This window comes from Schistocerca piceifrons, chromosome X, assembly GCF_021461385.2.
Source record: "Schistocerca piceifrons isolate TAMUIC-IGC-003096 chromosome X, iqSchPice1.1, whole genome shotgun sequence".
In the NCBI taxonomy this organism is placed as follows: domain Eukaryota; kingdom Metazoa; phylum Arthropoda; class Insecta; order Orthoptera; family Acrididae; genus Schistocerca; species Schistocerca piceifrons.
In genome coordinates, this window is record NC_060149.1 from 215,693,863 (window position 1) to 215,721,238 (window position 27,376).

The 27,376-nt window shown below is 38.3% G+C and overlaps 1 protein-coding gene across 1 annotated transcript in view; it reads right to left on the reverse strand.

Annotated features, from left to right (window-relative positions):
* The window catches only part of LOC124723082 (actin-like protein 6A), a 102,094-nt gene that overhangs the window by 29,314 nt on the left and 45,404 nt on the right, over nt 1-27,376 (reverse strand). Inside the window, exon 2 of the mRNA XM_047248259.1 lies at nt 15,994-16,245. Within this exon, the coding sequence (XP_047104215.1) occupies nt 15,994-16,245 (252 nt within the window). The remainder of the gene's footprint in view (nt 1-15,993; nt 16,246-27,376) is intronic.

The window sequence follows — 27,376 nt, forward strand, 5'->3', positions numbered from 1 at the left end:
TCTGTGGTATCATCAGCACAACACATTTTCGCTTTTCAGACTCTATTTAGGACTAAGAAAAACCAAATGAGTACCGTATCCACCAACACAGTACAGTCTAGCACTTGAGGTGTTGAAGCAGCACACTGTTTACTACATTCATCACCGGCGACCACTCCCACGTAAAAGAAAAATTTTCAGCACCAGCATCTTAAAAAATATGGAAATGGAGGGGGTGGGGAGGGGGGGGACAGGCCGCAGTTCTAATTTACCTGCTCTAACCTGATGTGGCTTCTAAGCCATGAAACCAATCATTAAATAAATTATTTTCAATAGCAGCCAAGCAGTTATTATTTAAGATGTCCATTTACGGCTGCAGTTGTCCCTCATACAAGGTAGTGTATGATGATGTTTAAAACACGAAATTGAAGACTTCAGATTTTGTTATGCTGTAGTCTATTGCTACGCAAGACTGGTCAACAAGTAGCTAGATACCAGCCTTGGACTTGCTGATTTTTACTACATAGTACCTCAATTTTCTCAGGTTCTCACCAAGATCCTTCCCTAAGGTATGATGATGGAAGTTACTGTATGCTTACAAAACGGTTTTTGATAGGAGCACAAATTTCTGCTGATTTTTGCGTGTAGACATTTCCACATTTTTTTTTTTTTTTTTTTACCTGAGGGTGCAACAGTCTCTGCTTCCTCAGTGTTTTTTTGAATTCTGTTATTAAACCATGGTGGGTCTAACCATCCTTAATCCACGAACTCAGCACAATCTTCTCCAGAATGTGATTTACAATCAGTTTAAGCGTTGGTCACAATTCCTCCCATCAGAGCTTCCTGATTGTTGAGTGGCTCATCAGTTAAATCGAACAAGAAGCCATCATCATTGATCTGTGCTTCAGGTCTGTAGTAGTGCTTTATATGAAGGACATGGATAACTTCTCTGCAAATTTGTCTTCTTGATAAAGAGTCAATCTTCGACTTCTTCTGTGAATCCAACAAGCACCAAAGGACATTATATGGTCCAAAGTAGCACTTTAGTAACTTTTACAATAGTCCCACTTTCTACACAGGTGTAAGAATTTGTAACTAGTCTCCCAGGCTGTCTCTCACTGATCAGTTCTTGGCATTACAGTGCTTCAGTCCTGGTGATGAGGTGTTGCATGTAGTCATCTTGAGTATCGACCATTTGAAATGGGGGAAAGTATACCCACTGTCATTTCAGCCTCACAATCATTGAACAGAAAGAACAGTGTGAAGCCTGTAGTGTCTTGCTTTGCTGTTTTGTATGTGAGTGTAACGACGGGCAGCACTGTACCTCAATCTCTGTGTTCGACACCAATGTACATCAAGAGCATATCTGCCAGCGTTTTAATAAAGCATTATGTGGGTGGTGTGCAGCTGTCATCCTGCGGGTAATGTCATAACATGAAATTACCTCTGATACTAGTCTCTCATGAAAAACTTTTCCACAATCAGAGATCATCACACAGAGTGCTCCACCCTTCAGAATAATGTCTTTGTCCTTCAGAATAATGTCTTCTACATGGAATCTTGCAATTTATGGAGCTTTGGCAGTTTGAACAGCATTGGTGACAGTGTAGCAGGTGATGTAGTTACTGAAGATCATTATCAATAGATTCCAGCGTGGCAACATAAGGAACCTCCCACAGAGTTCAATTTGAATTTGGTGGAACAGCACTGCTGTAGGTGGCACTGTTACCAGATCGCGAAAAGGTAATTATGACACCTATTTATGTTGCTGGGATTCCTTGCAGTGGCTTACAAATGTCTAATGGATCAGCACAAACCTGGCGAGTGATACCTGTGTCTGATTCTTTCTTCATAATGCCCAGACGATCAGATGTTGGAGCATAGTGGAAAAACTTTAGGATAGCTATATGTAGGTGAACCAGGATGATGAGCAACCACCATTTCTGTCCCATCAGATCATAGTTCTTCTTATACATTGTTCTGTTAATTAATCATAATTTTCCTTTGGTCAGTTTCTCATTCTTCAATGCTCCTATGGTTTTGAGCACTGCTGGACCTTCCCTCTGTTCAGCAGCAATGTCATTTAATACAGTGGCAATTGAGATTTGTCTACACTGATGTGTTATGCCAGAGGATTCTTTGAAAGGCAGTCAGCATCCTTGTGTTTGTGTCTGCTTTGTATACCACTGTGACTATGTACTCCTGAAGCCTCAAAGTCCATCCCATCAGTTGACCTAATGGATCCTTCAGGTTAGTCAGCCAGCACAGAAACTAGTGATCCATGACAATGGTGAATGGTCTGTCGAACAAATGACTGGTCTAATTGATGGTTCAAACAACTGCAGGGTAGTCTTCCTTGGCTGTAGAGTAATTTGACTTGGATAGTACTCTGGAAGTAAGCTATCATCTTTTCAGCAACTCCCTGAATTTTTACTAGTAATGCTCCTACCCATCACCACTGGTGTTGATGTGAAGTTCTGCCTCTGCTTTCTTGTCATACAATGCTAGGACTCAGGATGATGTCAGCTCCTCTTTAAGGACAGGGAAAGATCGTTCTTGTACCTACTTACAAGAAAATTTGATGTCTCCTTGCAGTAGTTCTTGCAAGGGACGTGTCTTGGTAAAGAAGTCCTTTACAAACTTCCAATTGTATGAGCACATTCAGTAAACTTTTCACATAATGAACATGCTGAGGCATCAAAAAATCTGTGATTGCTCATATTTTCTCTGTATTGGGCCAGACTGCACTGCCATTCATTAGGTGCCCCAACATTTTAATTTTTTGGGTGGTGAAGAGCCACTTTTTTGAACTGCAGTCAAACACTTCAACATGTTTGTCAAGTGGCTAGTCAAAAACAACCATGTCATCCAGATAATCAAGACACGTCATTCCTTTAAGGTGTGAAAGCAGGTTGTCCATTACACATCTGATGATAGGTAGACTGTTAAATATTCAAAATGGCTTAATTTTGAACTCATTGAGGATGCCAGGAGTTATAAAGACAGTCTTTTCCCAGTCAGACTCATCAACTTCGATTTGCCAGCAGCCTGTCTGCATGTCAGTAATTTAAGAATACTTTGCTAATTTTAAGAAGCCCAGGGTGTCATCAATGTATGGCAAAGGGTAGACATCTGTTTCTGTGATTTTGTTCAGTCACTGGTAGTCAACACAGCAACACAATGTACCATACTCCTTCTCCCACCAGAGAGGCCAAGGACACACTGACAGTTTAAAGATGTAATACTGCAGCATCTTCTCCACTTCCTACTGGATTATCTGTCATTTAGCTGGTGACATCCTATAAGAGCTCTTGCTAATTGGTGGATGATCCCCAGTATTGATATGATGTTTCACCATTGAACCCCACTTTGTCCATTTTTTTCTCCACTATCGATATAAAAGCACCCAAAAATGGGCACAGAATGGTTAACACTTCCTGGCATTGTTGCTCAGTCAGGCCAGATTATTTTTGCATTTCAATAGCAACTTCCTTTCCTTTGTTGTCTGCACTGGGGGTGGAGTATGTTTCTTCTCCTTGCTGGACTGGTTCAGCTGTCCCTACATACATACCCTTGGAGATGAGTTGTGGCTGCTCATAATAATTAGGGCTGATTGCATAAAGCATTTAACATTAGATTAAGACAGAAAATGACCTCAGATCAAGCTTAAACTGGAAATCTGCATTGTATAAACATTAATCCGAGGTTATATTGCCATAATGAAGGACTATATTTGACAGGCAGAAATTCGCAGTTTAAAGTCAGGTTCAACTGTAATCGACAGTTTACAATATAATTACATTACAAAACAATACTTTGTTTTTAGAAAATACAAATTAAAATCAATAATAAGTAATGGTAAGTAAATATGTGACTATACCCCTTATCACACTGCTGATGCTTGAAATTTCTTTTTCGATCTGAAAGGTTAGGTTAAGAAAATTACCAGCTATGTATGTAATGAATGTAGATAACTCATACAATTCTTGGGAGACAACTCATAATTTATGTAATTAGCTTAAAGGAATTTTATACACACTTAGTGGCATAGTAAGTAAGGGAAATTCAAAATATTTGCAGTGAACAGTTAAGTATGTGTATTTTGACAGCACCAGTAATGATTAAACACCTCCTATAAATGTGCTCTCTCATCTCGAGTAGCAGCAACCACACAATTTGTATTAAATTTTTAATTACTGAACACATGCTTAAACTGCTGTGACAACTGCACGCACACTGATGAATATAACATAAGCAAGCATAAGTAACTTGTGTGGTAACATAATGGTAGTGTTTTAGCATAGGCAGATGATGTGAAGCTCAAACCCAACTCAATTCCTGATTTTTTCCCATTTAATACTACTTTCACTACAGTACTGGTCGTAAAGGTAATTACAACAGCACTATCTTTTAAAACCATACCATACTTTGTGTTTTCCAAGTGCTCTGAGCCAGAGGGATGTGCAGCATTATATGGGCAGGAAAGTTATGCAATGAAAATAACATTGTTTCCTTTCGGTTACTTTACAGATATCCGAGTATTCTGATGTGTCTACTGAGGAAGATGATGAGATCCAACAAGCTCCCTGCATGTTCTGTGACAGAATGGGCCCATTTTGGAATTAAATGATAAACCACTTAAGCTGAGGTTTCGCTTGAACAAAATCACTGTGTGGCAGTTAGAACTAAGGGTGAGAAAGTATCTGCTGAAACAAATAAAAAGAAGCCAGCCATGTGCATGCTGGTCTTAACATTAAGATTTTATGCTACCAGAAGTTTTCATGTGGTGGTCAACAATGTGTTTAGTACAGATGCAGCAACTGTTTGCAGAGCTGTCCACAAGGTATTGGCCTACACTGCCTTGCTGAAGAATGGATTTATGAAAGGGCTTATGGAAGAAAATGATGCAAGAAAAACCCAGTGTGATTTTTATCAAATGGTGCATTTTCCTGTTGTTTTAGGAGCTACTGAGTGTACCCATATCCCCATCAAATCTCCTGGTGGAAAAAGTGCAGAGATATTTAGGAATAGTCACGGGTCTTTTCGTTAAAGGTACAAGCAATCTCAGATGCTAAGCTGAGATGTTTAAATATAGTGGCTAGATGGCCAGGATCTGTCCACAAGAGTAACATTTTTGGAAACTCACGCATACGTGCTGAGTTGGAAACGAGAGAAATTCCAGAAGGCATACTTCCAGGAGACAGTGGTTATCAGTGTTGCACGTATCTGCTGACGCCAGTAGTCCACAAAGAAACAGCGGCTGAGTGAACCTACAATCAAGTCCACAAGAAAAACAGGTCAGCAGTTGGAAGAATGTTTAGTGCGGCAAAAAGATTTCCCTGTTTAAGTTTAGGGCTCAGAATATGGGTAAATCGCGTGGCAGTTATTTTAGTTGCAGCATTTGTGTTGCATAATATTGCTGTCAATGCATAAGATTAGGGGGCCGAAACGGATGACAATGTATTTCCTGGGAGAAGAGTGTTCGAAGAAATTCCAGTACCTCCAGAAAATGAGGCAAACTGGGGTCACAATGCAGTGAGGGCAACATTAATTAACACTGTATTTATGTAAAAAGTTAAAAATGGTTATTTCTCTGTTAACTGGTTATTTAAAACTGTATCAGAGTAAGATGTCATGAATAATATTATAAGATATCTTTTACACAGCAAATTCATTTCAAAACATTAAGCAGAGCATATTAAAATGTTTACAAAGCACAATGTATAACTTCAGGATGAAAATCTGTCTACAAAGCAGTTCCAGTATCACCAGAAAATGAGACTAACAAGAGCCACAATACAGTGAGTGCAAAATTTATTCAAAATGTATTTACACAAATATATTTACAAAAGTTGGAATGAATTTACAAACCTCCAGTTTCAATGGCTGATTGTCTTTTCATTTCTTTTAGTTCCAGTTCTTTAATTTCTTTATCTACTCTCAATGTTTCCATTCTTACATCATGTTCCATAAGTAGGCACTGTACATCGATTTCATATTCATTTCATTGAGAGCATTTTCTGTTCTTTTGTTTTGGGAGACCATTAGTTTTAGTTCAATATACGTGATGTTGTGCTGTCATAGTTAAGTTAGTGCATTATTTTAGGACATTATTGTTCTTAGTAGTCAGCAATAACAATATTTTCAGTTGAAGATACAATCTTCTTCTTATTTACTGATGATGTGAAAGAACTGCAACCTTCAGTGTTACCTTATCTGTATCGGAACAAGAACTTAATGAATAATGTTACAAAATACATTTTAAGTGGCAAATTTGCTTCAAAAAATTTATGCAAGCGTATTAAAATGCTTACAAACCACCACATACAACTTTGGGATGAACATCTGAATTGTCGTCATAGGGCTTAGCGATAAGAAAAAATTGTGGCTTCAGGGCTGAAATTAGCTTCTGTCCACTTTCCATAAAAGCAGACCTGACAAAATTAATGCTTCAAGTTTTATGTATTTCAAACATGAAAAGTTTTGACACTCTTTTTGGCCCAGTTTACAAACCACAATGCAATTACACAGAGATGAAAAGTAATAACTGTAAAGTGGATCTTAAAATTGTATCTCACTATGTGCAAATGCTTTCTTGGTCATTTTCTTAACATTTTTGTTACACATTTTCAAACTCTTCCAGTCACAATCTGGTCTGATGTTCTGCAAATTAAAGTCAACAGCAACTTCTGTCCACACCTTTGCATTGTTGGTTGTAGGAACTTTGTTTTTATATTGGCCCAATACTGTTCTGGTGTAAAGTCAAGTGCCAGCATGCCAGCCAGGAATGTTAAAGCAGAGAGGGCTGTGAAGAAGACATCAGCCAATAGTACGCTAACCGACCCCCCTCTAGGACGACAATGAGACGGCAGCAGCATCTACACACAGAAGACATAAGCGCCACCGCCTGGCCACAGCCCAGTTGAAGACTAACTGTTCTACAAGCTCTATAGCAGCGACTTAGGAACTGTATTGTTTCACTTGTATTAGAAAATATGTATACTGAGACACCTCCAATAATAATACATTGTTCTACATTCATGTTCTGGCAACAGACTGGCTGCCTACATTGTCTCCATATTCACCCACCTCCAGCAGAGAACTGATCACCTACACTTTCCCAAACCAGCTGCCCATTACACTTCTTACACTTCTTACACAGTCCACAGTTGCAGTCAGTATTGTATTGCATTATAGTTACAAGGACCCCATAAGAAAGCCACACTGGCAATTCTATGCATTATTTCATCTGCCTTTTGACAGATTGTATCCACATGTGCTGAAAAGTTTCTTGTGTTGTTCAGGAATACTCTTCAGCACCCTGTAAACAAGGGCTACCCATTACTGCACTGTTATCTAGCACACAATAGAATTTTCAAAAAATCATTTCTTTTTTATTGGCTTAAAATATGGTTTGAACCTTCTAAAATTTGAGGCAAAAAGTCTAATCCCTGAATTCCGAGCACCTCTTCTAGTGCTTTGGATGACCCGAAACAGCCTACCTACACCAAATTGACACCCCCTGTAGTGTCTGGGTATAGCTAGAAGCATTTCAAAACAATAATACATTAGCTTGACATCAGCAAGCATCAGTACATGTATGAAAAAGACAGTTCTTTCACTCTGACTCTCAATTTTTGTGTGCAGTATTGACTTTTGATAGTTTATTTGTGATTTTATAGTATACAGTTTTGCCTTGTGTGGTAAGAAAGTGTATTCTGGCAGAAAAAGTATGAAAACATCACACCCAACGCAGTGTCGAAGCAGTACGTCATCAAAGCATCCAAAGGATAGATATGAGGCTGAGAACAGTTCAGAATGAGACAGTGCCTTTGCTAAGAAATTGAAACACAGTGACTAGGATTTTTAAGTGAACTACAGATTGAGGTATAGGATTATAAATTTTCTTGCTGTTTTCTTTGTTATTTCTTAAAGTGTGAAATGTAAAACGTGCAATGCAGACATTATCTTGCAAGTCCTCGAGGCTTAGGCTTCACAGTAATTATGGCTTGTCCAAACCACCCAAAAGTTGTTATACCAAATAGTAAGTTTATATGGAATGCATATGAAATCAACCCCATATCGTCCTAGCAATGTGCCTGCTTGGCATAGGGCTAAACAGAGTTGTAAAGTTTTGTGCATTCATGGAACTGCCACGACCAATATTTCAATCATTCTATGATAAACTAGTGGATATAATTTCAATCGCAACAGCAACAGTATGACAAGCCAGTCCCGGATCAGCAGATTGATGGCAAGAGTTTTCTAAAAGTAGAATTTTTTCATTTATGCATGTTTATAACACATTTAAAAACTTCAAATGCCTTTTTGTCAAAATACGATTTTTCGAAACAGCATGCAGAATAACTCCAACAATTTTCAATCCTTTTTTTTTAAATATTTAATCACACCTTTGAAATAAAATTTCAAAGTGTACCACATATGGCATTTTCAATTAGTTAATTTAAACAATATTTACTAACAAATGACTGTCCTTTTTTTGGTGAAAAGTGAACAACTATTCAAATACTCACCAATTACACAAAAATCAGTATTCCTAAAATCCCTGATGTGGTTCACTAGTTACACTTATCTAGTTTACATAGATTTTTTTCTTTTTTTCAGATTCAAATTGACACAGGTTATAGTGTGTGCTGCACATTGTCTCAAATCCGACATGCCTTGGGGGCATTACTGCAGTGTCGCCATTGTGTAAGATTTCCCGACAACTTAGTAATTACTCCAGGTATTATCTCTCTTATCCCCTTTCCTTCCACAAAAAAAAAATCTTTTTCTTTACACCCCTTAAGAATTGATCACCTTTTTATGGACAGATTGCCCTTAAGCAACATACATACATAGTTTTATTTGCAGCTATTGTTAATTTTTGAGTCTGTATCACTACTGCATCTATGAGAACACATTCTTTGCACTTTCTTCAGGTTCCTGTCCAGAATTCCTAGAAACAGCCACCAAGGTGTCAATGGTGGTATAAAGTACAACACTGTCACAGTCAGTTATTCTTTTTGGCTCTTGGAAACAAGAAATCAATAAAATCAAGACCGAAAGTGGAGCACAACATGAAATCCATTTTACATTTCCTTACATTATTATGGATCACACACACTGCCAAATTTTTGTAAACAAGTAAAGTAAATGTCATTCTTGTGGTGTCATCCGAAGTACACGGTCCCATGTCAAAGTTGGCACCTCACGACAGAACCACAAGTAAGGACGGTCGCAGCTTGATGGAGCAACGAATGAGAGACATCAACATAGACATACCCTCAAGATTTTCCATACGTTACCACTGCCGGAAGATTACTTATGTCAGAACGCAGCACTGCTCACCCACTCTCTAATCATTGCCTATGATGACAGCATTGTCTTGCTTCAGATCCTGCATTGCGAGTTGTATTATGAGTCAGAATTATATTGAAGTTTACAGTCAACTGTATATTGAGATGACTATAATTCTCTGTTGTATCAAATTGTAAACGATAGAATGCAGCAACAGCAACAAATACATACATAGACATTCCTGTGGATATTGATTGTTTTCAAGTTAAGTATTCTATCTTCTTCAAGCTTTAATAATGTGATCTAATATTTTGTTGCATTGTAGTATCCACTTGGCCTTCTCCAGAAGTAAATCTAAGCTTGCTAGGACCCACTACAAAGCCGGTGCGAATGTCTTGAGTGCTCTTTTGTCCAGCACTTCAATTCTCTTCTTTACTGTAGTTCTATTTTAATAAATAAAAAGAAAAGAGTCCAAGACTATAAAGGACGACTTCGTTATCTTCAGAGAAATGATAATACTGATTACTCTAAGCGAAAATAGTCATACCAATGTCACATCTGCCATAGTCACACAGAGAATTGACCGAAGATCAGATATCAAGGCATCTGTTAATGGCCACATCATTGAAGTTCGATGCAGGTTGCGATCCATGTCTCCAATCATGCAGGCTCAAGTATTTTCATATCAATGGTCTACTACAGGTTTAAAAAAATCAACATAAATTGTCAAATAATGTAGCCAACAAAATGCAAAGATAAATTCCACTGTTGGCTAACTCAGACTTTAACAGCAGATGCAGACACTACCCCCCATCACATTGCTTTCTAATTTAAAACTTAAAAAATAACACGAGAGTAGCAGCATTAGCTAGATTTATCTCCACACTGCGGAGTACAGATGGCAACAACTCAGTTTATAACATGATAGTTGGGTGTCTCACATTACGACGATTCTGCCTCTCTCCACTCCATGAATTTAATGGCATCTATTTCAATTCCCGGTAGTTTGACAAAGTGGATAATGAAGAATTCGATTCATAACATTTACTGTTAGTGGATCACCATCAGTATGATTTATTACTTAAACCATTACTTGTTTCAAATACTTAAATATGCACAGCTTAGCAATATCCCCATGCCACCAATAATGTTGATCAGTTAACACTGAAACTCTAACCCTTTGTGGACCAAGAATAAACATAGGAAGAAAAATATAATAATTTCTTTCAAAATCTATCTTTATTGTCACAGAAAGCAATAATATGTTAAAAAAACAATAACACTTGAATTCCATAACAAAATATTTTGGGTGGTTTCAAAGTGAAACCACTGGGACATTCAGATGATTTTAATGGCTACATTTTTTTGTGAAATTCAGTGAAACAGTTTTTTTTATTTTCATTATATACAAACCAAATTGCATGTTTTACACACTGATCTTGTGCGATGTGGTACTTTAGCAGTACTACAGTGTGCACATCGCTGGGACAGTCCTCTTTCTGGCATATGGGACACATTCCCATAGCACTTTTCTGGTGTAACGAATGGCTCGAAACCATTCTGCTTGATCTGGGACCTCTTGCAGTTAGGAGATGATGAAGATGCTCCAACTAGACCACCTATTACAGAGTGTCTGAACTGCTTCAAGGAGATTTTCTCTTTATTCCAATGTTTGTTATAAATGACGTAGGAATTTACAATAGTGACACCAAGAAAGTGCTACAAAATTCTGTGCCACCATTTTTTGCTCTTTCTATCAATTTTATAGACTGATTTTAACACGTCAGATTTGTCCACAAGCTCCTTATAGGCATTGTAATCCTTTACAACATCTGAGCATGAAATTTCTACATGAGTACCACCTTTACATTTGAGATGCCGTGCTTACATTTTCAATATCGTGAAAATTTAAAAGAAACTGTAATTGGTTTGTGATCTTTCTTAACCATTGCTGTGATGCCTTGGCTGCTGCATTGAAACTTGAATTCTCACCGGAACATGTGCTTTTCATTTTCAAAGTCTTTTGAGAACCCAACTCTCCCTTTTCTCACTGTTCCACAGGCATATATTCCTTGTTTCCTCAGATCAAGCATGAGGGGCACAGAAGTAAAATAATTAGCAAAATACAACTTGTGATATTTTCCTGCAAGTTCTGAGCTAAGATGTTTTACAACTCGGGAACCTAAGCACTTTTCTGTCTCCTGCCCAAGTTTCCCAGTATAGATCTGACATTTGGAAATGCAGCCAGTTCCATTTGCCAGTACCCAAACTTTGTATCCACATTTTATAGGTTTCTGTGGCATATACTGCTTTAGGCTTGACCTACCTTTGAATCAAATCATAGATTCATCTACAGCAAGGTGTTCTGTTGGCAAATAATTTTCAGAGTAGGTCTTGCTTATATAGTTCAGCAGTGGGTGTATCTAGAACAGTTTCTCCCTTTTTTGGCTGCTGATTATCATCATTCACATGTATTGACCTAGCAACCATAAAAATCTATTCAGAGGCATGAGAGCTGTAATGTACAAATCACGGAGAGCTGGGTCAGAAGACCAATAATCCCTCGATGGAGGACATTTTTTGATCCCCATTAATAAATTGATGGCAATAAATTTCTTCATTTCCTCAGCATCAGTTGGTTTGAAAGTAGTGGAACCTCCAAGTTTCTGAGTCGCATATAAATTTGTTTGAAACACAAGATGCTCTAGTAAATCATTATGAAATAAGCAGCCAAATTTTTCAATGCAGCTTGTTTTGCCAGAAAGAATATTTGAACCATATTTATGTGAAAACTTGACAGTTTCTTTTCCAAGTGTGTCTTACACCCACTCTACATGCTTTATTAGTTCTACAGTATCATCACACACGCTATTGTCATTGTTGAAGTCACTAATGCGAACAGAGTCACTCTCAACAGAAACACTTTCACCCACATTGCCTGCACGTTGAACTATGTTCGCATCGGGTACAGTAAGTTGTGGTTGTTGATCAATTTCATCTGATTCACTTTCAATGTATGAAGCAGTCGACTCTGGATCACTTGGAATTTCTGGTAGTATGTCCATTAGCATATCAGTGCCGAGGTCACAAGCACTAAATCACTGGTTGCTTCTTGACGGCAGTCTACTATCCATACTGACAATCTATAAGGAATAAAAAAATCTACCCTTTGATTTACTTATGAAGGTCATTTGAGAATGAAACCACCTGTACTTTTGGAAGAAATGAAACTGCTTATTATAATTATTAATAAAAACATCTTACAAAATTCTGTAAATGAAGTATAAGAACGAATCATTACCCAATATTCCAAAAGTCTGTTGCAGAAACATCACAAATTATGTATATAACAACATCTAATTTGCATATCACTGTGCAGTGCTGGCGTCAAGGTAAAACCAGTGGGCCAGATATGCAAATGAAGTAAAAAAATGGTTTCAGACTGAAATCAATGTGCCGCAAAGGGCTAAACCAACCAATTATGGTGTAGATTATTATATCAAAAACAAATTACCAATTTCATCTGAACAATGCCAGAAAGCGCATTGTCTGAGTTCCACTTGACTCAACTGTGGATTTCAGACTCTACTCCCTCCACTAGACTGCCACGCTAAGTGCTCTCACCCAGGAACAACAATCGTACATCATTCAAAGCACTGTCAGTGGGCAGTGATTACTTTGGAATTCAACCCCAGTAAAACCCAACATAGCTGCAATATACACTTTGCAATAAAGAAGATTGATAAATTTATAATTGAATGTTACACATAATGACAAATATCTTCACACATAATGATATAGGACCCTTACAAACTGCATGTCACAGTGAAGCAGGAATATTTCTCATGAGCACCCAGCACCTGGGGACAGTGTTTCGGCACTGATGAGGAAAGATGTGCAAATTTCATGGAAACTATAAAGGGAAAAATTATGTGAAATCAGTAGTTTTTATGACATTTGTGAACTGTTTCCTTATGTGTTGCGCATCTAGCAACCAATCACAGCACAGAATACCAAGTTGATGCCATGTTTCTCTATGTGCTTGTGAAGATAAAAATGTTGTACTTCATGGTTTTGTATTTATACTTGTGTACAACAAAAATATGCAGTGTAACTGATGCACTGGATTAAAGATCTTTGGAAAACGTCATTTTTTATATGATTTGTTGTGCAGAAGTATCAGAAAAAGGGGTATCAGTGGATAAAACTGTTACCTCTGTTCCAAGTTAGAGAGTTTGAAGGTGGCTTCATAATCATGGAAAAAGTTTTTTGTGATGAAACCATCCAAGACATGAACAGATAAATACTTCACATGGAATTACAATTATATTAATAAGGCATTGATATATATCAATGGGGACAGGTGAAAATGTGTGCCCCGACCGGGACTCAAACCCGGGATCTCCTGCTTACATGGTAGACGCTCTATTCATCTGAGCCACCGAGGGCACAGAGGATAGCGCTACTGCAGGGACTATCTCGCACATGCCTCCTGCGAGACCTACATTCTCACCTTGTATGTCCACACACCACATTCGTAGTGTCGTAGTGTTCCACCGCACATGGAGGTTAAGGAAACTCTGAAGTGCACTGGGTTGCACCTTCAAACTAAGTTGACAAGTGTTATGGCCACAGATCCATTCAAGTCTATGTTCACAGTCCCAGGTTCTTGTTCAACATTAGGATGATGATGGTGAACTATATTAATGCTGACATGGCAAAGAGTGCTACATATGCCTGGAATGGCAGGTTTCAGCAATGCAGGTATTTTGAAAGGACACCAACCCCTTCAGAATTTATTGGAAAAGCAACTTCCCATGCCAGACGCAAATCTGTACCTAGTCAAATGTCTGTCATTGTGCTGAAATGTTCAAATACAAATTTCGAGCAGCTGGTTTCCAGTATAGTGAAGTGTTGATGGATTGATGGAATAATGTCAAAGAAGACAACTTCAAAGTTATGACAATGGTTTCTTTTAAAAAAACTTTCAACAGTGTGCAGTTACTTTTTTTCTTTAATAAGATATAATAGGTGTAACATAGACATTTCTTTTTTAATAATGTAAATATATGTTATGTCAATAAATATAATGTAATTGGTATGTATATTTTCATTTTCAACGTAATACTGAGAAACAGACAAATATAAAGAACACAGGTTACTTGAAAAACAAGCAGTCACAAACTAACATCAAAATTGCCAAAAAGTAATATGAAACTGGTCATAACATAAAACATTTTTTTCATGTCTCTCCTAATAAGCCATGATACATGTTGGTATACATCAAATGCAGATGAATGTAACCAAAAATACATGGGCCAGTGGATCCCCCTTGACCCGATGCTACATTCTAGGATAGTGCATCTGAATGTTTACATAGAATGAAATGGAATATCTGGTACAACTGCATCATCTCCCAAAAGTGAATAATACATGTTGGCATATTATGTGCACCTGCTTGTCTACCTTCAGTACCATGATGGAGACCAGTACATTCAAACAGTGCACCAACCAATTACATCTTAACAGTGCAGATATTGATGAACATTCCACAGAAATGGGAGTACTTGTCTGACCCCAAGATATCATCTGAACTCAGTCCTACTTATGACCTCTGAGAGGCTTTTGAGGGGGATGTACAGATCTTGGACTGCACTGCATCCAGTCTGTAAGAATTTGGATGTTGATTGATCATGGATTATAATTAGTACCAGTGAATGTGGTTGATGGTGAGATAAGTAACGAGGGTTGCATCTCAACCTTTTATAGATGATTCATTCATTCGTATTCCTGTTCCAGTCATCATTCAGCAGACAACTAAGGGTATGTTTATGCTGCAACCGAACTGCTAGCATCTCGCTGCTTGCTTCTGGCACACTCACCTCGCTGCTTGTTGGAAGCCTTGTTACAAATGGCAAGAATTGTAGTGAGCAGCATGGAGAGCAATGACAATGCAGGTTAAACTGGCTGGTAAGACTCAGTGTTTTTTTTTTTTTTTTTTTTCATCAATGCTGAGCCATACCAGCAAAGAGAAAGGTGACAGCATAAACACATCCTAAAGCCGGTTGTACCTTAGGCACTTGTTGATTATGATTTTTATCAAAACTGGTCATTTCATTTAAAACCACACAAACAAATGAAAAATTATAAATATCTACACAATTGTGGAGTCTCTTGCAATGAATTTGTCAAAAATGGTAAAAATTTATGTTGTTCAGGAAACATGCAAAAAGAAGTAATGTGAAATGTGTGCATCTTTTCACAAAAATGTATCTGTGTTCCTTTTTTTTCCCTTCTGAATTGCTTAGCCGCAAATCTAAATGATGGAGAACATACCAGGCTTTCATACCAGCAGTTTAAGAGATAATGATAAAAAAACAAGGGTTATAGCAGTATTTCACAACAATAAGTACAGTTGACTTATTGGCAAGAATCTATATTTGTGTCTGTTAATTAGAAAAACAAATATTCATTCGGGCATTGTAATCAAATTACTTTTAGCATGTTACAATAAAAGTGGTTTCTGTTAGTTGAAAGTAAATAACACTCAGTTAAGACATCTGTTAGTCAAACTAGTTGTTGACTTAATACTCTTGTTTATCATTATACGGGGAATGAAATTCAGAGGACATGTGCAATAATATCTTTCTCGAAAAATGCGTATTAAAAGAAGATAACTTACTCTGACATTTTCAAAGTCAGTGTTGCACATACCTGACAGTACCCATCTGGAAATTCATATGTTGCTGGTGGTATACAGGCATAAATTTCTTCGTGCAGCTGTGATCTGCTCACTTCTAAAACTTTTGACTGAAAATCCTGCAATACCCTTTTAATCATAAATTTATGCCATGATGTAGTGACTGCAGGCAGATTTGAGTGTTTCATCCACTTTGACTTCTCGTTTTTGGCAACAGCTTCCTTTGATGCAACCATGTAGGGTGGGACAACTTCAACAGCAAATCCCTGGAATTACAATTGAAGAATAAAGAAACATTCAAGTTAAGAACTAAATAAAATTGAGAATCACATATTTAAATGAGGTGGATATATACTAATATGTTCTGAGATGTCATACTATAATAATATTGCTGTTTTTCACAAATATTGCTAATTTTACTGCCCTGTGGAAACACCTTGTCACTTATTAAACAATTTCTGTCTTTACTTAATAATATCATTAAAATTTGTCCTGACATGTACAAGAATACTGACAGCTTGCACTTGCAAACTGCTCTAAGTTTCAAGTAGTGTGATTTGCCACATACACACAAAACGAGCAATGTGTAATAAGGTAAACTGCAGTTTCTTCGAAGTCCTTCATTATCAACTAAACATTATTCCCTTCCCAGCTACACAATCAAGGCAACAGATTTCTCACATAACATTATCACAAAAAAGTGAAACTGCAATATAAATAAAATTAAAGCAGTAGCCCCCAGTGTTTTTTTGTTAACCATACTAGAATTGTCATCAACTGACTATTTAATTTTTGATAATTTTACTACTGAGATTTAGAATGGTAAGCATTCTTCCCACTGCCCTTTTGTGAGTTTTTATGGGTTGCCATTATATAAGAAGCCAACTCACTATGCACCATATACAAAAATTATGCAGTTTCTGTTCATTACAATAAGTGTATCAATATGCAGCAAGTCACAGTAGTATTCAGGGTCAGTCACTAACTATTGCCACCAAGAATAATTCCAAAAGCATGAAATGAATTGAAAACTTTGTTGGACAAAAGCTGCATGGGACAATGGGGGTCATAATATGACGTTGGTTTTTTGTTGCTACGTGGGGTCATGTCAGAGACATGAAGGTCAACTTTGTTTTTTTAAATGGGATGCTATAATTTGGTACTTATTTTCTGATAGCAGCTATCGAGATGAATCCAATGATGTGTAACAGTAAGGTCTTTGAAGATCAACGTAGGTCACAAAGGTAGCATGAACGTCCATTTACAGAAGGTGTTCGAAGTGATGACCAATGGTATCAATGCAGTTCTGCAATCTTCTTATCATGGATTGAGTGGTATTCCTTACCACATCGGCACTTGTCAAAGAACATGCTCTGATAATTCTCTCTCTCATATCTTCAGGTGTAGTTGGAATGTCTTTATAAACAATGTCTTTTAGGAATCCCCCCACAAGAAAAAATCCAGAGGCATCAAGTCTGGCAAATGAGGTGGCCCTGACACATCTCCTCCGCATCCAATCCAATGATTTGGGAATGGTCTCTGCAATTCATTTCTACCCATCAGCGAAAAATGTGCTGGACAAACATCATGTTGATACCACATTCTGTTCCTTGTTCCTACAGGTATTTCTTCCAATGTTTCTTGCAGGAATGTGGTGTACTTCCTACCATTAAGATTTCCTTCAATGAAATAGGGACCTATAATCCTGTCCTCCAGAATCCCACACCATATATTTAGTGACCACACTTTTTGATGTACAACTTGCCGCAGCCAACATGGATTTTCAGTTACCCAATAATGCATGTTACGCAAATTAACATTTTCATGGTTCGTGAATGTAGCCTCACCAGTAAATAAAATCAAATTAATAATGTGTCATTCCTCTGAATCTGAAGTTGAGCCCATTGGCAGAATTCAATGCGACACATACAATTCGTACCAGTTAATTCTTGGTGGAGACTGATACGATAAGGATGATACTTGTGGCGATGCAGAACACGAACAAAACTACTCTGGCTCATGCCAGATTCCCTTGCGATTTGACGTGAACTAACACAAGGATCTCTAACCACAGTGGCATGAGTACCACTTTCCGTTTCCTCATTAGTAACTTTCCTTTGCTTGATATGTTTCCGGTGTGTTAAAGATCCAGTTGTTCTCAATTTATTACACACATAGTTAAATGTACGACGTGTAGGATGAGTATGTTGAGGATATCTTTCAGTATATAAGTCTCTACCTCTGAATTTCGTTGGCATTCTCCATAAATGAGAAGCATATCGACTTGTTCTTCAAAGGAATACATCATTCATATTTGCTTGATTTGACGATACTAGTCTTACCATTCCTATTAGTGTTCTATTGTCAAACTGTCAAATGGTGTTTACATGTCAATGGCACGGTAGATGGATACGTCGTATTTGGCGAATATTTACTATTTGCACGATATACGAGAGAATTGTCAGAGCATGTGCTTCAATAACTGCCAAAGTGATAAGGAATACCACTCAATCCATGATAAGAAGATTGCAGCACTGCATTGGTACCAATGGTCATCACTTTGAACACCTTCTGCAAATAGATGTTCATGCCACCTTTTTGACCTTTGTTGACCTTCAAAGACCTTACTGTTACACATCCCTGGATTTACCTCGATAGCCGCTATCAGAAAATAAGTACCAAACTATAGCATCCCATTTAAAAAAACAAAGTTGACCTTCATATTTCTGATGCGACCCCATATAGCTACAAAAAATCAACGTCATATTATGGCCCCAGGTGTCCCATGCAACATTTGTCCCACAAACTTTTCAGCTACTATCATATTTTCGGAGTTATTCTAGGTGGCAATAGCTAGTGACTCAACCCGTATATTGTAGAAACAAAGCAATGTTTTCGAACTTCCCAAGTGATTTCATGACAAAAAGAAACTGACTGTTGTTGGAGTTTTTATCCATCTTGTACAGTGTATTACCATAAGATATTAGGCACATACAGAGGTGGTAAGACATGCTCTCATGAGCATAGTAAAACAATTAAGTTAGAAGTAAGTATGCTTCCCGCAGTCCACAAAAAGAAATATTAATTTTGTGGAAAAATTACTTTGGTAGTATGCATACTTCCCACACTCCTGAAAGGCAAACGAGACATTTCATGACAATTAACAGCTGTATCTCACAATAAACAGAAACTACAGCTGGTGGAGCAAATTACTAGATTCCAGGAACAAACAGAGGTGGTACGACATATTACCATGAATGCAGTAAAGAAATACTGTTCATAATCCAGACTGGGAATTTAGTTACTGCCATTAGAATAACACACACACACACACACAAACACACACACACACACACACACACACACACACACAAAAAAACCACAGATCACCAACTGCTTCCTACTGAATCCAGTAAACTGCTTCTACAGTTCTACACACAGACAGACATTTCACTAGAAACTGCTCATTAGTTATGTAACCAGTAGTTATTAATGGCTACTTTAATGTAGATCTGCAGCACTTGTGCAAGAGGAAAAAAGTTTATGTATGTCAGTATCCATAAACCAACAACAATTCACAAAAATAGCAGCAATTCAAAAAGTAATGTGTTGACTGTGACAAATCATAGTGCGGAATATGTGTCATAACATAAATAAAATATTACAAACCAATCCAAGGCAATGAATTTATGGTCAGATGTAGAATACATTTGAAATATTCAGAATGGATATGTCAGTTTGTTAGTTCATAAATGAGGTCACAACAGGGGAGGATGCTGTTATTGTTGGTGTCAGAGATTCATAGCAAGTGGACGGCATTCCTCTCACAAAACTGCCCTCAACATGGCATGGATCTAGGAAAGATTGTGAGCAACAACACACTTAGTGTGAGCATCCCAAACATGCTTCAGAATATTCAGGTTGGGAAATTAAGCATTCCACTTCACAGTACTCGCATTGCAACTCAAAAGTGGCACACACATGTGCATGCCTCCCATACAGAGTACCTACCCCACGATATAAGCCTGCAAACTAAGAGTTGCAGTTGCGTAACCATAGTCTACACGTATATATGGCTGTTTCACAGAATATCTTGGACGAAGGAGCAAGCCCATGATATCTCTAGTGGAGAAAGGAAATACCCCATGGTAAAACCATTAACTTTAGATTAGAATGTTACATGAAACATGAACAGTGATGTATTATGTGATCATTTATTGGCAGGCCAATAGCTGATCAAGCTGGTTTAAAAAAAAAAACCATTGCACAGCTATACTTTGTTTCCGTTTGTTTTATCTATTTACCTTTCATTCCTTGCTACTAGTTTCAGGGCAATAACCTCATTCTTAAGCAATTATTCATGCCACCAGGCTGGGATATGGCATCACCACTGGTCACAGCCATTTCACAGGAAGTGCAATTTTAGTTTGGCCAATGGAATGACTAATTGTTTCAGAATGAGCCTGCAACCCTGAAACTAGTTGAAAACGAAACAAAGTGTGGCTATTTCCAAAACAAATACCTTATCAGTTATGAACCCACCTATCAAGTTCTCCTTCAAAAGTAATGGAGAAGGTCACAAAATACTGTTTGGTCAAGGGAGAATCACATTACAGTCTATTTCCATAGTTCAGGATCTTGCATGGGGGGGGAAAAAAAAAAGACCCTTGGTTCTTGTTGGGAGGGTACTGCTGTGAGTGGTGTTAAGAGAGATTGTGCACTTTAGTAAACTATAAAGACTATCATTGTGTTGTTAAATACATGTATAAAGCAAATTTAATTTTTAAGTAAGTGTATCCATGTCAACTTATGTTTATATGTTTGCTAATTCCTTCGTATTGTGCATCAACAATAGATAATTACAAACACCACGCAATGAAACCAGTTCAGGTACAGTAGGTGCCACTGGAAAAAGTGAACAGCTTTTCACATGGAAGTTGGCTGTAGTGAGCCAAAGTGCAGGTGGAACTGACTCAATAACAGTGCAGTTAGCAGACATCACAGCTAGCAGTGTTTACGGAATTAAATTACGTCAGCCAATGTCATACAGGAATGTAAAGCAGAAGCAGTTTGTGTGTGTCTAGGAGTTGCTACAAAAATTGCTTCTTAACACACAGAAGATATTTATTTTTGCTACCTGTATGTTTTATATAAATTCACAAAATTCTCACTGTAAAATACCTAAGGCAAATATAATACGATATGGTTTTCTTACAGGTGTTTTGTCCTCCTTTCTATGTCCAACACTATGGTATATACATTTTTCTGTTACACATATAATGTAAAGATTTATATTTTAGAGGAGTTTAAAAGATCAAGCACGAAAGGGAGCAGGCCAAAGAGACACATTAGTTGTAGCCCCAGGAGCTGGCAGAGTGAGGCACAAGTTCACAGTACCCACAATAATCATCATCAACTTGACCACCTACCAACTCCTTGCAATCATTACAGTTAAAAAGTTCAGTACTACATTTGAAACAAAATGCCTGTTATATTATTATTATTATTTTGAAATAAGTTGTGGGATAGCCAGGAAGCAGCCTCCAAACTGAGTGAAGGTCTACAATATTTTTGGGAAAGCACAAATAAAATCTGGTGGATGTTCTAGAACTCAGTAATATGCAGTTGGAGTGTTAAAGCAAAATGAATAAATAATTCAGAGTATTATTTTCTTCTGCAAGAGTTATCAAATATAATTATAAGAGATTTATATGGGGTGAAAACTACAAGCATATATAGTATGTTACTAATGAGTAACTGTTGTGCTGGAAAACAAACCCCGGTTTGGCCTTGGCAGCCAGAGACAGTGGTCATGTGTGTGAGAGTTGCATTCACACAAGTGTGTGTGTGTGTGTGTGTGTGTGTGTGTGTGTGTGTGTGTGTGTTGTCTAATTTAGAAGAATGCTTTTGGCCAAAAGCTTACCTATTTAGCAGTCTTTTTGTTGTATCTGTCTATGACTCAACATTTCCACTATATGGTGAGTAGCTATCTATCCTTTTCTTAATGCTGTGTTTCTTTTGAAGACAGCACATGAGGTTCTGGCAGAAATAAAGCTGTGAGGGTGGATCACGATTTGGGCTCATATAATGCAGACAGTTAGACAAAAGACAGAAGTCCCAGTCCACAACACAGTTTTAATCCGCCAGGGAGTTTCAAATATACACGTCGTTTGTAGCATGAAGCAAGTAATGAGGTTATGGCAGCTGTGTCACAGTCTGTACTCTTTCATGAGGCACTGTGAGTTATCAGAATAGGCAAACACTGTCTGTGTGCACTCACACATGTGGTTTAGTCTTTGTTATGCCTATTTAGAAAGCTAGCCGTAGTTACACATGAGGACAGTTGTAATACGAGTGCTTTCATTATCATTTGTCTGACACACACACACACACACACACACACACACACACACACACACACACACACACACACTAACTGTGGTACACCTCAATGATCTAATGATCTCTCTTCCCTTTACATAAGTTGTTTACCCAATCCCATTTACTTCAGTTAGTATGTAGATGCTTAAAAATAGGTATGCAAGCCAATTCCTTCACCATATGAGCAACCAAAATCTTCTAATAAAAGCAGGCTCATCCCTGTTAAAGAATGCACGGAATTTCTAGGTGCGATAATAAAGCATGCATGAGGATAAAACCATCCCATTTAGTAATGGTAATGCAAAGTGAATGACCTTGAATTTGAAGTGCATTGATAGACTGCACACGCATAGCAGTTTTCAGTTCACCAAAAGCAGGAACTCTACAAGTGAAAGATGTGATTTCACTTGTCTCAGCTGCATTTAATCATAAGATGCCCAGCACTGAGCACTTTTTCACTTCCGTTATTCTGACTGACGACTGGCTCTTGTCCTCTAGAATGACAGTCAGTTTCCATGGAGAAGCGGAGGTCATGTTGTACCTCATCCTGTGACTAGTGTTTATGACTACTTTCTCCTGGTAAAAACAAGAATTTTTTTTAAGAGACTAGGGTAGTAACTTTTAATTAATCATACACTATCAACTCAAAATTAATTCTATAAACTGCTGAAATCAGCAAAATGATACTTGTGTTGTTGGCATAGATGACTGTAGCAATGATAATGAACTAAATGGAGGAAAGAAATCCAGCTGTAATAAAACTGCATTTGAATGATTAATTAGTTGTACCTGGAGTTTACACTAGTTGAAAATTTTAAATTACTATCATAAACCATTGGTGTTGATGTGCCAATGATTTAATGTCCAGCAATATATCATTTCCTTGTTAGAAGCAACACAACACAAAATGAAATGTTTATGTCTCCAGCTCCTGCTGAGTTAAACGGTAAACCAGAGCAAATTAAACATCCAGCTACAAATGTTTTCACATTTTTCCTATTGGAAAGGACATCTATCCAATGTCATTTGATGTGAACCATGAAGCTGTTACACTTTCTTTGTTGCACTGGTTTCCATTTTATCATGTCTACCACACCAAGAAACTGTGCGAGATTTCCCGCCACTGACTATCAAAATTTTGCCGATTATGTTCTTCATGTTGCCCTAAAGGGAAAAAATCAAATAAGATTAGTCTGGTGACTGTGGGGGAAGGGGGGTTAGGAGGAGGGAGAAGAATAAGTATGCTTGTGTGCCACTGGGATGAAACCATCTACTGTTAATATGACCAAAATAAAAGAGGCAGGTCAGGCATGTCGAAGGATGTAACACTGCTTAGATTTTGGATATGGTCACTTTACAGAGCTAACACAAGCACTGAATCCAAACTGGGGAACATCATGATTTTGACTGAGATAAGTGGTGGAGAATAGGAAGGGGTTGTAAGGTGGCAAGAGAGAGGAATAGAATGGGAGGTGGTTAGCAAAGATTGCTTCACTGCGAAACATTTAGTTGCTTGCAGGGGAAGTGTCTGGCACATACCCACATACAGTGAAGCAGGATACGCTGTAGGGGGCCACTGGAAGAAACATTAAGAAAAAGAGTACAGAAGTAAGAGGAAGGGTTCAGTGCAACAGAAAGAGATGAAGGAAAGTTACAGTGTGAAAGTCAGGGCTAAATAGGGAAGTGACTGAGGGACTGTGAGATTGCTATGGGAACATGAGGATGGAATGGGGCATGGTGGGGTGGAGGAAAATAGGTTATAAGTTGTGAAGCAGCAGTTAAAGGTGACCACATTATTTTCTACTGTGAACCTTAGCTGCAGTTTGCAAGTGGCTATACATACCAACTTAGGCTATACATACAAACTTAGGGAACACAAGGTCATTGTAGTGAGGCTCAAAACCATATCAACCAAAACCACTAAAAATAAACACAAAATATGTCTATTTAAAACAGCAGATAAAAATTCTGCTTGATGCCTTCCTAAGAGAGTGTCTCCATTCCTTCCAAGCTAATTATTTAAGTGTAGACCAGATATGGCTCAAATTCAAAGATACAGTATCGACAGCAATAGATAGATTCATACCGCATAAGTTAATAAGAGACGGGACTGATCCACCATGGGACACAAAACACGTCAGAACACTGTTGCAGAAGCAACGAAAAAAGCATGCCAAATGCAGAGGACCGCAAAATCCCCAAGACTGGCTAAGTATCACGGAAGCTCGAAATTAAGTGCGGATGTCAATGTCAGATGCTTTTAATAGCTTCCACAATGAAACATTGTCTCAAAATATGGTAGAAAATCCAAGGAGATTCTGGTCATACGTAAAGTACATCAGTGGCAAAAAACAGTCAATACCGTCACTGCGCGATAGCGATGGAAATGTTACCAATGACGGCGCCACTAAAGCAGAGTTACTAAATACAGTTTTCCTTAAGGAAGAGAAGGAATGGGAAGGGAAGGCTCCCCATCCCAGGGGGAACTCCTTCATAGAAAGAGTGGAACAAATGTTGAGTGTGTGTGGAATATGGTACATGATATTTGATGGTTGTTTTGGTCTGTAAAGGCTTTGGCAAGACATTTAGCATAGAAGCTACCCTTACCCTGTTTGTCACTACAATGCAGTGCCCTCAGAGGGACAGGCTGTATGGAAAAGACTTTGTGGTTTGCAATGGGTAGCAGCAATCAAAGTGGGGGCATTGCTGGTGATTGGTAGGTCTGATGTGAACAGAGGTACTTATGAAAAAGTCAGTGACGTGGAGTCATCCCCCACAGAATTTATTCAACAAACCAAGGACTGGATGACTTGAAAGCATGCCTCAAGATATGTCATGAGCAGGTTTGTACACAGAAACGCCATTCAAGAGCAAACAGCAAGGCGTCAATTTTTTTAAAATTTATTTTTGTTTTATTTTATTTATATTTTTTAGGTGTTTTTCAAAGTAGTAGTAATTGCGAGTGGTCATGGTTACCAAAAAAGACATTCTGGGTTTGAAGTCAGCCAAGTGTTGAGAGAGTTCATGTTCAGAAAGACCATGGGCCTTGTAGATATTGCTATAGAGGTAGGAGGCACTGACAATGTAAAGCAAACCATGTGGTGGTAAAGAAACAGAACCTGTGGATAACAAGTAGAGAGAGTGTTAGTGCATTTTATATAGGAAGGTAGGTTTTCAGTAACAAAATGAAGGTGGTTGTTAACAATTGTAGTGATACTTTCAATTGTGGATATTAACTAGGCAGAATAGATTCCCAAAGAGGTTGGACTTACAGATTTTAGGAAGAATGTAGAAACTGGGTGTCCAAGAAGTGGTGCGAATGAGAATTCCTGGAAGGTTACCAAGGAATGGTTAAGTAGGGGTAGGAGAGTTTCACATTTAAATAGAGGTAAAAGCTAAGAGACAGTATTCAGTGATGAGGCTGGGTTGGGCTGTGAGACCAAACAGCAAGGTCAGATTAGGGAGGGATGGGGACGGACGTCGGCCGTGCCCTTTCAAAGGAACCATCCCGGCATTTGCCGGGAGCAATTTAGGGAAATCATGGAAAACCTAAATCAGGATGGCCGGACATGGGATTGAACCATCGTCCTCCTGAATGCGAGTCCAGTGTCTAACCACTGCGCCACCTCACTCGGTTTCAGTGTTGAAACTGGGGTTTTTTGAAGAAGGGTTGACTATATATTACAGATCCGTTTGTGTTACGGGTTCTATTGGGTGGAGGGAACAATCTCTGGGGTTTTGGCAGGTTTAGCACACCAGTTTTAATGGTTTGAGAGTTTGGTGGGTGGTGGTATTCCAAGGTACGGATTTAGAGGTCTTTTTAAGGTGGCACTGTACATGTTGACAGGCAAGGGTTCTGATCTGGGACATGGAAATTTAGGATAACAGAACAGGAAGCAGATGTATGTCATGTAATGTAATTTCACAAAACTAGTATAACCACACTTTTATGTCCCTGGACAGGGTTGCCAACTGTCCGGTTTTAGACCAGACAGTCTGGTTTTTTAATAAAACCTGTGGTGTCTCGTCGAATGTTCTGACTGAACATCAAAAGTCCAGTTTTTGGGCCCCCTTAAATTAGGCTAAATTCATATTTACTAACTTCATTTTTTAAAAACTTTTTACAGAAGCCAAAAAATGAAAATTGAGTCAGTTAAACTTTTCAATTTGATTATTCTTTGGTTTCAATATTTTATATCAGAGTGTGTCACAAGTTTGTGGAATTGTGGACTTGTTGCAATGAATTCCCAATGTAAGTTAGTGCATTCATTTGTTTGACAAGCCGTGTCAAAGAGGCTTTGCATTTTTATAAGGGGCGTTCAAAAAGAAACGAGCCGGAGTCTGGAATGCACAAACCAGTGGCAGGAGGGTAATATCATGGCATGTGTAATGAGGTGTGGTTCCAACCAGAGCGTGGAAGTTTAAAGCCCGTCGCTAGAGAGCACGAGTGCACATCACATGACTATACAGAGCTAGCAGCAACATGCATCAATCGTCCAGTGCTGCCAGTCGGATTGCAAACAGTGACACAGATCGGCATAGAGGTGGTGTTCATTTTCTAACAGTGGAAGGAGTAGGAGGAACGGACATTCATCAATGAATGTCACAAGTGTACAGCAAACATTGCATGTCCCTTGCAAGGGTCACAGCATGGTACAAGCGCTTCAGGCAAGGATAGCTGATGATGCACGGTCTGGAGCACCACACTATATTACCAATGACATCATCCAGCTGTTGGACACATTCATTACCCAGGACCGCTGAGTGACAGTGAAAGCCATGGCAGTCATGGTCGGATTGAGCATCAGAAATGTTACACCATCATGAAGGAAAGACTGCACATGCGCAAAGTGTGTGCCCAATGAGTGCAGCACAGTCTTCAACCACACCTGGAAGCATGTCAAATGGCCCACTGTCTTGCTCATCTGCAGTGCTATGCTTGGGAAAGGAATGCGTTCCTGGCACGAGTGGTGGCTGCAGAAGAGTCATGGTGTCATCACTTCGCACCAGAATCAA